The 17,887-nt window shown below is 43.9% G+C and overlaps 1 protein-coding gene across 4 annotated transcripts in view; it reads right to left on the bottom strand.

The window, feature by feature from the left end:
• slc7a2 (solute carrier family 7 member 2) overlaps positions 1-17,887 on the bottom strand; it is a 40,386-nt gene that overhangs the window by 19,411 nt on the left and 3,088 nt on the right. For 3 of the 4 annotated variants that reach the window (XM_015345915.2, XM_006630113.3, XM_015345917.2), the window contains exons 2-3: positions 2,820-3,204; positions 337-492 (exon numbers count right to left, since the gene is read on the bottom strand). In XM_015345915.2, the coding sequence (XP_015201401.2) occupies positions 337-492; positions 2,820-3,189 (526 nt within the window). In that variant the 5' untranslated portion in view covers positions 3,190-3,204. Of the gene's footprint in view, positions 1-336; positions 493-2,819; positions 3,205-5,830; positions 6,514-17,887 lie in introns of those variants that run through there. The other variant, XM_015345916.2, reaches the window with a different exon arrangement.

A 17,887-nucleotide genomic window follows, 5' to 3' on the forward strand; every position in this document is an offset into this window, starting at 1 on the left:
TCACTTTCCCAAAAAAACGGCTAAGATTCTTTTTTCTTCTTGTGTCACATCTCCGCTCTTTTCTTGAGCCTAGACCCCTTTGACTGCATCCCGCACAGAAGCAACGAGAGATTAGGGTTTACAATATCTGTCGTTGTTTATAGCTATGAGATTAGGACTGTTTTCATTAGGGTAAACCAAACATCTGGAAAAAAGAAAAAAGAATAAAAAGAATGCCCGTCAGTGCAAAAGAACAATGTTCTCTTCAGGCCGATGCAGAGCAACTCTCAATGGGAAAGACCGATATTCTCTTAAGACAGATGCGGAACGACTGAGCGGGAAAGAACGTTCTCTTACCCGAGAGCAACAGTATGAGGCAGACTGCAAAGAAGTCTGGGTACTCAGCCAAGCCGGGTGAGTTCATGTGGAAGTAGCTACTGAAGAACTGTCCAATACGTTTGCCTAGAAGTTCGTCAAAAGTGCCACTCCAAGCTCTCGCTACGCTAGAGGTTCCTGTGGAAAAAAAAAAGAAGCTACGTTCTAACATGGTTTTCTCACCCTTATTGCTATTAATGCAAAAGCAGCCATATCACCCTGCAACTCACAACTGGCAACCCACTGAAGCCCAGCAGGTGTGAGCCTGGTCAGTACCTGGATGGGAGACCTCCTGGGAAAAACTAAGATTGCTGCTGGAAGAGGTGTTAGTGGGGCCAGCGGGGGGCGCTCACCCTGTGGTCCATGTGGGTCCTAATGCCCCAGTATAGTGACGGGGACACTATACTGTAAACAGGTGCCATCCTTCGGATGAGACGTAAAACCGAGGTCCTGACTCTCTGTGGTCATTAAAAATCCCAGGGTGTTTCTCGAAAAGAGTAGGGGTGTAACCCCGGCTTCCTGGCCAAATTTCCAATTGGCCCTTACCAATCATGGCCTCCTAATAATCCCCCTCTATGAATTGGCTACATTACTCTGCTGTCCTCCCCACTGATAGCTGATGTGTGGTGAGCGTTCTGGCGCACTATGGCTGCCGTCGCATCATCCAGGTGGATGCTGCACATTGGTGGTGGTGGAGGGGGTCCCCATTACCTGTAAAGCGCTTTGAGTGGAGTGTCCAGAAAAGCGCTATATAAGTGTAAGCAATTATTATAATTAATTATTATTAAAAGGATGCGATCATCAGTAAACGTTGCGTCTTGGCCACCCCATCCCCCGTGTTGGTATTGTGAGGAAAGGAAAACTGCAACGATAGATCGCATTTTTGTGAGAGTAAGTAAAAGTGAAATCGTAATTTTAACAGGTGCAAATAACAAAAAATATTCTGAAGCATTATTTACACTCTATATCAATGTAATGAAGCAACTTTTTGATTTTGGTCATGTGTGAGCTTAGCAGTATTTTATACTCAAAACTTGATTAGCATTGTAGGGGAGCTTACAGTATTATTAGGCTTTTATATACTGTATATGCATAAAATAGTACTTTTTTCCCATTGGGTAAAAGTCAATCCTCAAGAAGTCTATTTTTATAGCCCTTTTTTGGACAAGCAAGGCATGCAACCCTCCTAAATCCCAGCATAATCCCCTTCCTGAAGAACTTTAAATCACTACAACAGTAAAAACGACTTCATGACTGAAGCTTGTACAGCTTCTTGTTTGATATTCTGGGCAACGTGCTGCATGTGACAGCCTACTGCGGATCCTGCTGTATGTCCCTGTGATTTAATCACAATAAAGCAGACGATTAAGGGTATTTATTCAGCAGAAGCACCAAATACAAGAAACCAAAAAATGTTTTTCTTATTTATAGTACCCTTCCGATTTCCCCATCTTTCGAAAGATTTTAGACAAGAGAGACAAGAGATTAAAATCATGCTTTGCTGCTCTGGCAGCTGTTTTCAATCCATACACTCAGGAAGGCCAAATTTATCTTTTTCCCAGATGACTGCTTATGCACTGTGTGAACTCTCTTAAATTCACTTTTTTTTTAATCCTCGTGACACTCAGGCCACGATGCAGAAACGATGATTTTCCCATTGTTTTTTCACGACCACAGAGGATCCGGTGAACAAAAGCGGCTCGCTTTAAAGGACCTCTCACGAAAGTTTCACATGTTTATCACCAGCTTTTAAAACAACATGTTCCTGAGCATAACTTTTACAAAGCCATTTGGTAACAGAGTTCGGGAAGAATTCTCCTGAGCAGGACTAGAGCCCTTGGTGATGACCTATGAAGGCATCCTAAACTCCCAGCTGAACTACGCTCTCGGAGTAATAAGACGGTGAAGATGTTTCAACAGCCGCCTGTCACGATTATAGTCCCCCCTCCTTAAGGGTGCTCCAGCCCTTTCACTTAAGACTTTATTCTGTGCACCTGATTCCTATTCCCAGCCCGCCTTATAAGCCAGGTGCTGACGCTCATCCTGGCTCTGCATCTAATCGTGCCGTGCGAGTCCGGGATCTGGAAGTGCCTGGTCCCGTTAAGGTTTTCATCTCTGTTCCCGTTCCCGTTCCCTGTCCGCCGGTTCCGACCCAGTTTCTGGTTTTAATTCCTAGTTTTGATGGATCTCCTGGTTTTGGACTTACCCTTGTGTTTTGGATACCCTCTAAGGATTACTCTCTGGGATTGTTCGCCTCGGCCACGCCTCCCCCGTGCACCAGCGCACCTTGGACACGCCCCCCTGTCTTCAGCCCCGTATTCCTGCATGACGTTTCCCCAGTGTTTCCCCACTTCTTCGGATTGTGTCGTCCGCATAGGGTCCGGAAAGAACTGTTCGTTACACCGCCTACGCCAAACAGTTTTTGAAGAAGCGGTCGAGTCGCGAGGCCCTGGTCTTGTGCTCACCTATCACATAGGACAGGATGAGGTTCCAGCCGGTGATGAAGGCCCACAGCTCTCCGACCGTGACGTAGCTGTAGAGGTAGGCGGAGCCGGTCCTCGGCACGCGGGCCCCGAACTCAGCGTAGCACAGGCCCGCCATGACCGACGCCAGCGCGGCGATCAGGAAGGACAGGACGATGCTGGGCCCCGCGTCTCCCTTGGCCACCTCCCCGGCCAGCACGTACACCCCCGCCCCCAGCGTGCTGCCCACGCCCAGGGCGACCAGGTCCAGGGTGGACAGGCAGCGGCACAGCTTCGAGTCCTCCGGGCTGTCCGCGTTCACCGCCTTCCTCCGCATCAGGCACCGCAGTAGCGTCAGCACGCGGCCACACATCTTCGCGGCACGGCTCTGGGGAGGAAAACCGCCCAGATTCCGGTTACAGGGCGGGCACCGTCACGGCCAGGCCTGGGAAGCAGAGGCCCTGTTCACCTTTCCAGAGCAAATTCCAGTTGCTGTCATGGTCAGTGACTGACAGACAACAAAACAACCAAACGCTGACTGAAAAGGCAGCGTTGAGCCGAAAACATACTGTAACTTGCCGACATTGTAAAAACTTAACGTGCTAAGGAAACATGTGCGGCTCGACAACTGTTGAGTCACTGAACACCGCCGTTCAGAACTCTGCATTGTTCAGATCATGCAGGACACATTGTGGAGGCACGCTCAATAAGAAAAGCCTCGACAACAGGCTAGAAACCTTTTATTGTGCTTTAGCTTCTACGGGTTGATCTACATTCTAAATGTTCTTTCGTTCCATCTGGAAGGACTGTGTTCTTCTGCAATACAAAAGACATCATTTTCCTGCCAGTATTTAGATTCACAAATTTTCAACAACATGCAAAAAGAGTTCTATAGGTAACATGGCAAGTGACCTAACAGGTTCTTTTTTCACAATATATATGACAATAGCGATGGCCTCAGTCAGATATGAGCTCACCGTAGGCGTAAGTTTTTCTAAGTGCTGTTATTTTAACAGGGAGGGGAGGAGCTGCAGCACTGAAAGCAATTGGGCTGCAGTGTAAAACCTTCACAACCACTGTCTGCTTTAACCTCTAACACATGGCTGGTATTTCAATAGGAAACCTCATTCCTCCTTCCAGTCCGCAAGCCTGGTCAATCACAATTCTTCAGATTCACCCAGTTAATACACATCACATATCAAAACGGCTGCTTAAGTACACGTTTTGTTCAGACAGGCGAAAGTGTTCCAGCTTTTCTACAGCTTTCACTTGAACCTCAGAGCTTGCAAAGAGTAGGCAGTGTGGCTAAACCATTAACACTGCTGTCATATTTAAGGGGTAACTGATTTTATCTGTCCTTTTCGACTTCGTGCATTTTATGTATATAATTTGAAAAACACTATGCAATGAAAAAAAGTAACCAGACAGAATTAAAGAACACGGACTGTATCCAGATGCACTAAGACAGACTTTTATCACACAGAAGTGTGTAATTTCGACAAAGATCACTCTGGCAATTGTCCCACACTTCATTTATACTCAGCAAAGCGAAACGTGCATATTGATTAAATTTCAAGAACAGCGACATCTTTCCTGTACTTGTGCTCACGTATTGTAGGTGGAGTCTAATTATTAACCCTGGAAAAATACAATTAAGTCTCCAACAGAAGCCTTCATTACCATAACAATGTGAGCTAAATACAGATTTTCGGGAGGAATGGTCCGAGAGGGCAGTGGAAGATGAGCGGTTCTCAGCTCTCAAAGGCTCCCGGCCCAGAGAGGACTTGGCAGGTCCAGTCCAAAGGCCACTTTCTCCTGCCTGTAACTTTCCTGGGCTCGGGCCCACAATCACTCGCTGCCTCAAGCCAACTCGGACTGTCTCTGCCCTTGGGATTCTCTCCCCAGGGGCTGATGCTTTTCTACATTCTTCAATCGCTTCAGAAAGGCATTAAACTCAAGCCAAACTGTTTCTGGATACTGGCACAAGTGTGTTAGAGGGAGATTCAGGACCTTGATTTCATTAGAATTGATTATTCCAATACTGTAACATGTAAAAACTTATACAGTATTTCACAATCAAATACCACCAAACAAATTTCATTTTGAAAGTCAGAGTCCCTACATTGGTGTAGTTGGCCTATATTTTGTATAAGAAATTTCCTTTCAATGCTTTGCTTTCACACATCCAGCTACAAAAAGCTTAAGCATGAATGGTAGTTTACAGGAATGCACATTTCCTTTAATTTTTGTACAAAGATTTTCAGAAACATGTTAAACAAGTAACATGCTTTAAACTTCGATGTTCAAAACCTTTTAAATGCATATCTGAAACTGGCAATCCTGGGACTTCAAACAAAAGTCTACGATCTTCTGCAAAAACTCTTCTATTGTTTTCAATGGTGAATTTTAGAAATGTTTTACTTTACTATTAAGTAAATTAGCCAGCAATAGGAAAGGAGGTCTTTCCAGAGTAAAATACATATCAATCCGATCATCTTAGATTGGTAATGAGGCTAACAAACACTGTCACACCTCTTTCATAAAAACTACTCAGCTCAATAAAATAATTGGCATAAAAACCATGGAAAAATAAAAATTTACATACACATTCCAGAGCCACTGTTACATTCTTTTTTGCTCAAGTCCTTACTAGTCTCTTTCATCATTTTCACCTGACTTCTCTCCACCTGGAAACTGAAACTTTCAGCCAAAACTGTCTTATTATCAAGCAGTATGAATAATTATGTGCCAGAAATGTCATCTGCAAAATTGTAAAGGATTTTGTATGTAGTGTTTGTGAAAGTTATAAGTATTTTTTTCCTCACTCAAGTACGGCCTTTACAGATGCATCTTATAGTAAATTAGTAACTTGAATTCTATGCAACGCTTTTCAAAAAATACATTTGTAATCTGTTTTATACACATTGAAAGATTGCAGCACACACATTACACATGACCTGTTTCCAAATAACTGTGCATTCTAACGCAGAAGTAAGAAAACAGACAGCACTTACCAATTCAGCTGGTTCACAGAAAATTATATACTGTATGCCTGAATGCAAATATGTTCACGTTTTCCCTTTTTGCAAAGTAGCCGTGCTAGTCAGCCATCAGAGCGTCTGGCAGGCGCTGGCTGAACTGACGTGGAAGAGCGTGCCCAACACACAGCACAGAGCAACGGCCGTGCAGACTGTCCTGGACGCAGTCGAACTAAAAATGGCTCAAGTTCAACTCCTTAGTCTTCCACTCACATGCTTTCCCCTGACACTCTGCACCCCAGGAGGGCTATTTTTAAGCCTCCCTTGGCCTTCCCAGCTCTCTCTGCTCTCTGATCATGTTCTGCCGCTGGCCTCAGGACCTGGCCGTGACCAGCATGCCTTCGCAGCTGTGGCCCTGCCGGGGAGCCGTCCTCTGACTGCCCGCGCCGCGGACCCCGCCGGTGGGGGGCGGTGCCGCGCCAGAAAGACTCGGCTCTCCGCTCACGGTGGGCCCCTCACGCGACAGCCAATCACACCCGGGCCCGGCGAATGTCGCCTGCGGACCTCAAACGCAGATGCACATGAGACAGCCCCAGACGCTAAATGCTTGCTCACCACTGACAAATGGTTAGGCAACTGGCTTTGACAAACACTGGAGCAGGCACTATTGTTTATCTTGTGCAGCTAAAAGCACCAGAGCCGATTGGCAGAGTGAGGGTGGAGGAGCCGAGAAGGGAGTAAGTGAGCAGATTCACATTGCACAATATTCCATTAGGCAGGAGAATCATGCAAACAGAGCACGGGAGGCAAGGGGCTGATCCGATGCATTCTGACAGCAAGAAAACACCGTCACCAGTTTCTCTGAAATGACGCTAGGGGAAACAAACTAAATGTTTAGGGCTCATTGGGTCTGTCAACATATTTTGATAATCAATGCATATGTAAAGGAACATATTACCTTAATGGTTTGGATCTAGAACGATAAAATGAGACAAAAGAGGAAATTACTCCCCTTGAAATACATTTTCAACAGTACAGTATGTAACATAATAAAATCTATAACAAGAGTTTAACAATATACTGGACATATAATTAGAAGATATGTATTGTTGTACACAATATTCTATGTCAGTTTCTTAGGTTCGGTGTACTGTAGAGGTGTCCTATTGTACAGAACTTTTAAAACATTCACAATCCTAATATTTCAATTTGAAAAAAAAAATACACACTCAAAAAAATTACAGAAACTAGAAAACAAGGTAATAAAATATAGTTCACATAGGTAGCTGCATCAATATGTGTAGGCTGCACGGAAAAAAGTCAAGGTTTATTCCACGTTGAAAAGAGAAGAAAAGAAACGTTTCGACTGCGGAGCCTTCTTCATGTGTCACACCCGAAGAAGGCTCCACAGCTGAAACGCTGTGTTTCTTTTCTTTCTTTTCAGCAGGGAATAAACCTTTACTTGTTCCTAATAAAAACATATAGCCTTGTGTATTAAATAGCATCACGGTTGTTTAATCTTCTCTGGTCTCCACACAGCTGGTCACTGAAACTGTACGACAAAGCAAGATGGAGTATAAAAAAAAGTCATGTCTGCTCCCTGCACTTCTTAAACTGTAGCATTCTTCACACACAAAAATAAACTGTCTTAAGCTTTTTACTGGCAAGATACAGGTAATGTATTTCAAGTAGGAATACACTCTACCCTGTCTTCTGATGAAAACCTTGAGGTGTTGAAGTTATGTTTCAATAATTACTTTGACTGAAGGCCCTGGTTTAAAGACAAGAAATTAATGCAATCCAGTGGCTGCTCACAAACTGCATCTCTACTCACAGCTTCCTACAGCTGGTCCAGACTGAAGTTAATCTAACAGCAGAAGCAGCTGATGGCACCAGGGACACCCGGCAAAACTGACAATCCCAAATTCTGATACCATTGCTACAATTGTTACACAACACTTCGGACAACATGGAATGAAATATGCAGAAACCAAGCCATCTGTGACTTTGGAATATTTGTGAATTTCTTCTTAAATCACTGCGAGACGGGGCCTAGGAGTGCAAAATGTCGAAGTAAAAGATGCTACCGCAAGCTTTACAGTGAACTAGGAACTGAGTTTTGCATTTCATACACCAAGAACAAGCACTGGGATTCACAGTCACAACTTTGACAGAAACATTTGATTTTATGCCCAGTGGCTTTTAATTCTATTATGACCAGCCCTCAAATACGGAGACAAGTTATAGAGAGAACAGCAAAGTTCCAAATTCTTGCTCTGGGGCACCATATCCTTCACGTTTTAGATAGAAAAGGGGCTTCCTGGTGCTGCGAAATTGCTAAAGAGTATCAATTCCGATTCTCCTTATAGTTAAGCAATTTTTGATACCTTAAGCCTTCGCCCCTTCCTAACAGCACTACCCCCAGTAGGGAAGAGGTTTTAGGCATGAGACTCCACATTGAAATGGTTTTCAACACGCTTTTCTTCTGGGTAAATGCGTTTGGCAGGACCCCAGGCTGCCGCTGTGTAAGAAAGAATGAAGCTGGACAGCAGCCTTCGGAGGCCTGACAAACGCAGTGGCTCCCAGCGTCGCGACGGTGCACTTCAAAGGACGAATGCCGACGCGCAGAAAGACGTGCAGCGGATTTTGGCAGCAGGTCCGTGTGAAACGCGGAGCCGTCCCGGGAACCGAAGTCTGGTTTGGAACTTGGACAGAGGACACAGTAACAGAAGGAAGGCCATTATGGCTTTGCAATATTTTCGCGCTACTTAATAGGCTTTCAGATTACTTTACCGCCACGGGTTTCCGATATTCCATGAGTCTGTTTATTTGTTAAACTGATTGAACAGAAGGAAGGTTGCAAACGAGAGGCGGTCATTCAGCCCCTTTGCTAGTTTGCAGTTAATTGATCCAAGGATCTCATCCAGCTGTTTTTCTTTTTTGCTGGGTACTTCAGCAAAATGGCTGGGTAGCTTGTCCCATACTCCCACAACCCTCTGTGTAAAGAAGAGCCTCCTGTTCTCAGCTTTAGATGCACTTCCACATAGTTCAAACCTGTGTCCTATGGCCTCAGGCCGCTCTGCAGCCTGCATAAGAGAGAGGTATTTACTTCTGCTTTCTCCTCAAGTATAGTGGCATTCAAGCCTTTTGCTCAACCCACTGACATCTGTACTAAACCAGTATAATTATACCCTGAATCATAGTTCAGCTGGAAGCAGAACTGAAAAACTGACATGAAACAGACAAAGGGGAATGCTTTGGAATGCACAAGTGATCACTGGGATAACATCTAACTTATACAAACAGAATCTGCTTTAATGTTAATTTTCTGAAGATTACATCATGTGGCAGTGTCCCTGAATGTAAAAATTAATTTCCTATTTAAAGGTGCAACATGTGGGACTTTTCTGAAGGGTGCAAGACATTATTAACCACAACAAGAAAAACAATCAGAACAAGAAATGTAGTTTCATTGAACAAGACAAATTCAAAACTTAATAAATCTGCTTAATAAATCAAACAGAAGCATGAATTCTGTGCTATCTATTCTAGTGCTTTATTACTAGTAAATTATCCTCATAGGTTTTCTCTTCAGAGACTGAAACTTTATGCATGACCATTAGTAATATTGCACAACTTAAGCAACTGAATTTAGCAATTAAATGGATAAATGCTGGAGCTATTAAGCATGTTTATTCCCTTAATTTAACGAACCAAAACATTTTCATTTTGTGCTTCTGTGTTGGTGCTTGTCAAATCATTAATCAAAAGGGGAATGTTTTACTAAACCATCAAAGCACACTTAAAGGTTATTCCTAAAATTTCAGGTCTGTAATAAACTAGTAGGAAATGTGCTGACAGGACAGAGAGGTCTCGGCTGGAGCCGACGGAGCTTCACAAACAGCAACAGAATATGTGCAGCTGGTCTCAGCAGTTTTACTTAAGTTAAACAAAGAAGCCGAATGAACAGATAGAGCTGTGTTTGTCTTGCCTGATTGAGACAGCGAGAAATATACGCAGTGACCCACACTGCCTACCAGTGAAGTCAGGGGGGAACCTTCAAGAGAAAAGTTAATTAGTAAGAAAAAGAAATTTGAGGAAGTGCTTATAGAACATGGGGGGGGGATTTTGTGAAACAATGTGGGTAACTGAAGCGTACGAAATACTGTAACAATATAACTGCAACACACAACAGTGTGTCCAGAAACACGCTTGGCTCTCAAGTGGCTCACAGCCAGCAATGGGTGCCCAGGTGTCACCAGGTCGAGTCTAGGCCATGACACTAGCTGACAAGGACTGAGCAGGAAGGCACAAAATCAGCAGAGCACGACCTGGGTAGGGCAGGGAACCGCGGACCAGGGTCCTCCCTGTTGTTGGCAGAAGAGTGAGCCTGTGATGTCTGGAGAACCTGCAAGCTTGACGCACTGGTTGGGGAAGACACAGGCACACCACAGCTCCGCGCTCTCCCACACACACCACTGCTCTGTACGCGGAGGAGAAATGGCGCCAGTACCCAGGGCCCCTAAAGCTGGACCACTGCATCTCAGCTCATCACAGTCATGGGTCAGAAGCCACCGATTCTTGTGGCTTTCAAGTTCCCCCGCTCATCTCTGCATCCAGTTACAAGCTTTCCGGAGCTTCAGGCGAACCCACTGTTGCCTGGCTTGGCTGGCGCAGCGTCCTCGGACAACGGCGACAGCCGGCGGGGTTTGGGGAGCCGGTATCATGAGCGGAGTCGCAAGGGATTGAAGAACAGCGCCGCCGGGATGCAGCTGCCACCCTTCATGCACTCCAGTGCAAGCGTAAGCAACCACACTTCCCGGGCGGTATGTTGAGTAGCGCCCTCAGGCTCACGTGGGTATGCGCCCTCGCCGCTGCCGCCTCAGGTCAGCCCCCCCACCAATGGGGACTCGAACCCGGGCCTCCGGAGTCACTCAACAGGGACCCAGCCGGCTGAGCTAAAGGGAGATCTCCCCTCAGCCCGACCGCTGCGGCCCCTGCTATTCACAGGGAAGGGCGGTGACGTCACCGCGCTGGTAAGCCGGCTCTCGCAACCTGTAATGCCGGCCGCCTGCGTCACAGTCGCTGTGGTGTGATTAAGCAGCCTGTTCACAACTCCGTCTGAGACAGCCAACATCCCTCAAGTTTCTCTCCAGCTGACTTTTCTGGCGGAGAGCAGGGATGGAAATAACAAGCCGCTCAGAGCAGAAGTCACTCTCACCTCTGCCAGTAAGGCGTGTGGAGATTGCAGCATGTTGAGAGATGAATGGATCTGATGTCTGGGCACGCTGGAGGAGTGCAGGAGTCTTCTCGAGCAGCAAGCCTGTCTTTGACAACTAGCATTTCCAGTTTGGGTGGTCATATAATGAATGGGAAGCAATTCCACATTTTAAAATAAAATGGCATTCGGCTCTGCACTGTGATTTATACCTCAACATCCAGTGCAATGATAAAATTCCTTCATTCCAATCAGTCACTGAATAACATAAATGTGATCTGGTCTCATGTTACCAGACTGAGCTCTTTGAAAGGGAGCTCTCTTTTTATCACAAATACTTACAAAGGCTTAATGTATACAAGCCATAACACTGGTAAAATGTTGTTATGAAATATCAGGACAAAATCCCTGGAACATACATGCAAAGCACTATGAAGCACAGGATATTAAAAGAGAAACATAAACCAACACAGCCTGAGGGTTCTTGTGAAACTCCTTATCTATTAGAAGATCGGAGAAGCCCTTACATGCTCAACTGCAGAAAGAGGGATTTTACCCCAGTAATAGGAAACACACCTATTTTTAAAGGTACACACCTAAAGACACTGAGGTTACTAAGTAACTTTCAAGTTATGCAACACGAAAATCCCACTGACAACCATTTGAATATTTTAACATGCATCTTCTAGTTTTAAATTTGCAATTCTGCAATTTCCGTCATGGGATCAATAAAGTATCTATCTATCTAAAACTTTGGGGCACTCCACCTCTTGACTATCAATCAGAAAATGTAAAATGATGACCTTAAAACAAACACTAAGATGAAACATTCTATACAATATACAGTAGGATGCACTTCTTAGTTGCTGTATTAGAAAACTGGATTACCTGGAATGATATATAATGTATATACTGTTTTAAATTTTGACTCCAGTAAATACACTCAGAAAACTGCTTGTCAACTCCAGTCAATTCATGGTAAATAATCAAAGGCATCCTTGGCTTCAAAGAAGCCCCAGTAAATCTCTCATGCTTTATGGTGCAAAACAAACCAGAGCTCAACAGCGATATTATCAGCAAGACACTGTAAAAGCAAATCACACAACCTAAATGCAGCCATAACACTCAATGCCACTTTAAAAGCAGCTCTTTAGAACAATCGCAGTTATGGTCCTTCCTAGATTAGAAGTCTAGACTTCAATCAGCTTTAGCAAAGCTTGTATAAATTTAACATCCAGACATATTAGTTCCAAGAACATGAGCCAATTTGCTATAAAGAACAACTCCATGTATTGTGAAACAGCCTTTGTTTACCTACTTTAAACAAACTATACAACATCTAAAGACCAGTATTTGTAAAAATACATGATTCCAAAGACAAAATAAAACTGTAAAATAATATCCTGTGAATCAGGGAAAATTACATGTTCAGCTTTATCCCAACTATAATCGCTGTCATACTTAGGCAATCTAGTTGTCCATCTTTGTGGAAGACAAGGGACACACATAAATACCTGTTCATCCTCCAAAGAGGGAAATGTTCAATTGCAGCTAATCCACAAACTCATATTATCACATGCAATAACACATTTGCCCCCGGACACCTCCTTAGGAAACACTGTCTTAAGACAGGGAAATGGCACATGCTGATTCACTCTTCAGTTAGTGATCCAAGTTCAGTGTGTAGTGGAGTGAACTCATTGGTGACGAAATAAAGTACTGCTGTACTGTGCTGAAGAACTGGGCAAGTTACTGAAACAGCAGTGAACAACGCAGCACTTCACTGCAGCAAATTACGTCACTGCTAGACCTTCTCCATTTTCATCATAACCCCAGCACACCACTGACATCCTGCTCGGCTTCATCACTGATACAGCATCATTCATACAATAATGTTGTCCAACATAGGTATTGACTGATGGCTGCGTATCACAGTACCTATTTGGATCATTGTGTAGCTGCTGGTCTGTCCAGCCGTCCGGGCCGAAGAGAGTGCTGGAGGCGCTGGTTCTGTTAACGTCACACACCCAGTCTAAGCCCTTCGGTCTGTGGCAAGCAGGAGTGGGCAGAGACTCGACCCACCTCGGCCCGACGAGGACGTGACCCATAACTGCGTCAGCAGTGTAGTGGCTTTAACAATTTAACACATTTGCACATTCACAACGTCTCAGAAGAAACGAACCACGAGGCGTGGAAAAGATCTTTCCCTTGCGTGTACACCTGGCACTGCACGGAAACTGTGGTGCACATGTTGTTCGGGTGATGGTTCTGAGGCACAAGCTTTAACAAAATATTACAGGCCAGGCGATCACGGCGTTCTTGATGTATGCTGCAGATTGTTTGCTGGTTTAATCTCTAACCTGACAAAAATCAGGATTTTACACTCCCAAGAAAGCAGGCAAATTACAGGAGCATAAATAGCACTCAGACAGAAGATCCAGAAAATGTTTCTTTTTACGATAGCCCCCTCTCCCTCCTCAAGTACAAGTTCCCGAAATGGTACAAGCTCAAAAGTTCAATGTGGATTAATTAAATCTTAATATTTTTTTTTCATTTACTTATAAGCCCACTCCACACAACATTTTATTTCCTATTATACCCTTGGTGCCAGCTCATCATCCCTTCAAATGCTCATTTTATTAAAAATAACAACTCATGCAACTTTTTGATTTACGACAAATACTGTTTACTCTCATTATCGGATTCAGAATGTTTCATTTAATCCACGAAAGGAACAATCCATGGAGGCAATGCTACCCCAGATGACTCTGTTCCTTATTTAAGATTGTTTAAGATGTCCCAGCTCGGGAGTGCCCAGTCTCAGGAAGTGGGCTTGTTATTCAATCCCCATGGCACAGGCCTGCCTTGAGCCTTGGTATCTAGATTGCGAGACTCACCCTACCGTCCAAACACGCTGCCTTTGCCGGAGGAGCCGCAAGCAAATTGTGAAGGTATTAAAAATCTTGCAGGAAGGACTGGCTCCCAGACTGCACAGTCACGCCTCATTAACAGCGAGTTCTCAGCTCTGCAGGGAGCGTTTCCGCACCAGTCTCTTCATCATCATCATCATCATCATCTCTTCAGAGGCCAGGATTCTGGGCCACAAGGTGGGCAAATGCAGATGTACCCTTGAGAAGTGTTACGCCACGCCCCTGGAGGACTCGGCATTCCACCTTGAATTCCAACACAGTCCCCAATTAGCCAATTCATCCCAGCTTATTGAGTGCTGCTTCACAGTCTCCCCTGCGCTCAGTCTTAGGGCTCTTCCTGGCTAGAGCTACTCCTATTCTTGCAATTACTTTCTACTTGGTTTTTTGGCTTCCTGATCCTTGTTTGTTTTTCGACCACGTCTCCTGGTGTTTTGGTTTTGGTACTTTGATTCTCGCTCTGGTTTCGACTCTCGGCTTCCTCACGGCATCACTTCTGGTTTTGTACTTTTGCACTGGCTTGTCTACCCTCGGTTTTCGGACCTCGGATTTTTCTACCGACTACGCTTCTGGAGATTGCCCTGGTTTTCTGCATAGAGTCCTCACTACTAACCCGTAACAAGAAGGACCCTCCACCCAAACTGCTTCACTCCATGGTCTGCTGGGTCCTCTCCTGTTCGTCACTGCAAATGAGAATTGGCACTCAATCGAAATTTCGGGTTAAATAAAGGATTAAAAAAATCCTAGGTGCTAACAGGTCTCAAGTTCACTGAAACACAATGGATGCACAACAGTGATCCATAAAGGAAAATCATCATAGTGGCCAAGGGCTACTGGGGAGTTAAACTTGTTCAATGTCATGTCTAACTTGCACTTGAATTCTTTCAGAAACTCCACAAGCTGATGTGCCGATGACTTAGTTACTCTTCAGATCTGTTCACAGAGAAGAATTGGTATGAAATTGTGATGCTTCACGCTTCCTGGTAGTAATTCACCTATGGGCTTAGCTACAGTAGGTAATTTCCAACCCTTAAACAATAAAATCTTCAAAACCTCTGGCTGTTTTTTAGTTTACGTATGAAATACCCTGGCAGAAAGCAGTATGTAAATGACCTTTAACAACATTAATATTGTCAAATATCAAAACTACAAGAAACCCCAATTCTGTCAATATGCAATTTCAACCGAACATCATAAACATGAATTCTTCAGTTTATGAAAGCAATTTTTCAGTAGATTAAGTGCAACAAATAAAGCAAAATAAATTTTGAGACAGACCTGACCTTTTAGGTACATAAACCAGGTTACAAATGAGAGGAGGCCATTGGATATGTGTAGATCATTTCATTAGTAGGATCTAACTAATCTGAGCATCTCAACCAGCCGTTTCTTGACAGATGCCCGGGCTTTGACTTCAACAACATGGATAGGCTGCTTGTCCCAACCCTAAACAACCCTAAAAACGTGCCTTCTGTTCTCAGCTTTAAATGTAGTTCCCACTTCACCGGTATTTCAGAAGAATTCCGTTGTGCTGATTTAGGGCTTACAAGCAAATATATATGAAATTATTTAAAACTACAGTTGCAAAAAAAGTGACAGATAATATTCTCTCATTTTTTAACGGATGTAAAATATGAATAACGTGAAGCTTCTAAATGATGTACATTGCGTGGGATTATTGCAGGTGCTCAGAGTCTACAGGTGCATCGAGGCTGTTACGCCTGCTTTGTCAAGCAGAAGAAACTCATACGATCAACAAGTGACAGCGAATGCAGATGTTTCACTCAAGGACGTCCTCAAACAAATTCTGACCACTCAGTGATTGTAAACAAATTCTGAAACAGCTCCCAACTATTAACCCAAATGTCCCGCATGGGTAACATTGGCAAGATACTGCCGTCGCTGTGAACTTTCTTTTTATGCTGTTCAGCACATTAAGCAGGAAAAAAATGTTTACCCTTTAAGATTGTGCTGATGACAACACTGTCTTTTCTAGGTTTTATCTTAAAGCTTTTTAAAACAGCAGGTGCAGTCCTACTGTATTAAATAAAGTGTTAAAAAACAGATTGCATTTCTTATTTCTTATTCGTTTTTGAGACTGTCCACAATTTTTTTAGAATTCAATTTGTATGCATAATATTTTGCACATTTTATACACTGTCCTTGGAATCCTGCCCTGTCCCATTGCTTATCACGACACTATGGGAGGTGCAGTGATGACAGATGACCATCGATCAAGTGCTCATAACATGACAGAACATTACATCACAACGTCACATAACATCAGAAGGGCAGCATGTGGAATATAGACCCTAGTCATACTGTAGGTCTTTTGTTTTTAGGAAGTTTTTGATTACATGAAATTGTGTCGGACTTAAGATGAACGGGTTCTGTTTCCCCAGTTAAAACACTAAAACTCTGCAATTAAGAAACAGGGTGAATTGCTTTTCAGTCCTCAGTCAGCTTGACCTTTTCAGCTTGAAGTCACAGCTTCTAACTCCAGATCCCCTCTCATGGGCATTTCAGCCCTGCATTTCTTGCCTGTTTGGTAGATAGTAGCGCGTTGAGCTGAGAATCTCCTCCAGCTGCTTCTTGAAAGACACCAGAGATTCGGCTTCACTGACGTGGCTGGGTAGTTTGAAACCCCCAACCTCCTGTTCTCAGTCAGAAAAGCACGTCCACTGTAACTGTGTCACTTTCATTTAAAGTGCAATATATACTCAATGAAATAAACTACGGTTTATGTATAAAATTAAATTAAAAGTTAAGTAACATACCAGAGCCCTTCCTGCTCCCCGGACAGCACTCATCCTGGTTTCTCTAGTGTTAAGAAGACTAGACGGCACATTGCTGACCAACACGGGGTTAATCCCCCCAGCAATGCTGGTCCCCACCTACACAGCTGGGTGGACTGGAGCAACTGGGGTAAAGAACCTCAAGCTAGAACAGCAACGTCTGCAGCAGGAGCTTGAACCCACAACCCCGCAGGTTGCCTGCCTGCCATGCTAGAACATCCCCACCCAATTAAAACAAGCTGTGCGTAACGCGTGACTCCTGAGGAAAGTGCACCGTGTGTGGACTGCACCAGCGATCATTAGCGCGTCCTGGAGGGGTGGGAAACAAGGAAGATGGAAACAAAAAAGGGAGGAAAAATGTCAACGTCACCAACTGGAAAAAAAAATGGCATATCTTGGCACCGTAGTGTGACAAACTGCATACGGGTGCTGGGGTTCGTGTTTCACACACAAAACTGCTGCTTGTATTTAGAAGGACTCATTTAAAGAACGTGAACAAAAGGTGTTAATGCAGGTATGAGAAGAAGATTCGTTTTGTGTATGAGTCCTGGATATTTTCAGGTCCCCGCTGTGTTGGTTTTTACTGAAACTATTCTTTCAGAGTGTAGCTGTGTCTTACTGTTTAAGAGTTCTCACTGAGGACACCACCGTGGCTACAGAAAAGTTTGTTGATCACAATAGAGAATGTCTTTGGACCACATCATACATTCGTACGATTACTTAATCTGAATCCAATGGGGTAAGTCTGCCAAGGTAGGGCTTAATACAAACCCTTCTAGCAAAGCAAAGGGATGAATATGAAAAGCGCCACCTATAAAATATGGAAGAGTATTCCTGATTCAGTGACCAGAAACTACTCTGAACTGACGAGAGCTGAGCAAATATGAAACACATCTATTTGTTAATGTTTGCCACAAAGAAACTAAAAGCGTATTTCCAACTTTATCATGTTTTAACGCTCCTGTATAAATGCCTCTGATTACAAAACTGAATAACAGGCTGGCCCCTGGCATTTGTTATTCTGAACTGTCAAGAGCATGGTCAAACGAGATAAAGGAAGTCTGCTGTTGTTTCAAGCACGCTGTTTGAGGCCTCGGACTCAGCACATCTTTCATACCTATTTTTCTCTCATTTCAGATGATTCTCAAAACAA

This window comes from Lepisosteus oculatus, chromosome 1 (genome assembly GCF_040954835.1).
Source record: "Lepisosteus oculatus isolate fLepOcu1 chromosome 1, fLepOcu1.hap2, whole genome shotgun sequence".
NCBI lineage: Eukaryota > Metazoa > Chordata > Actinopteri > Semionotiformes > Lepisosteidae > Lepisosteus > Lepisosteus oculatus.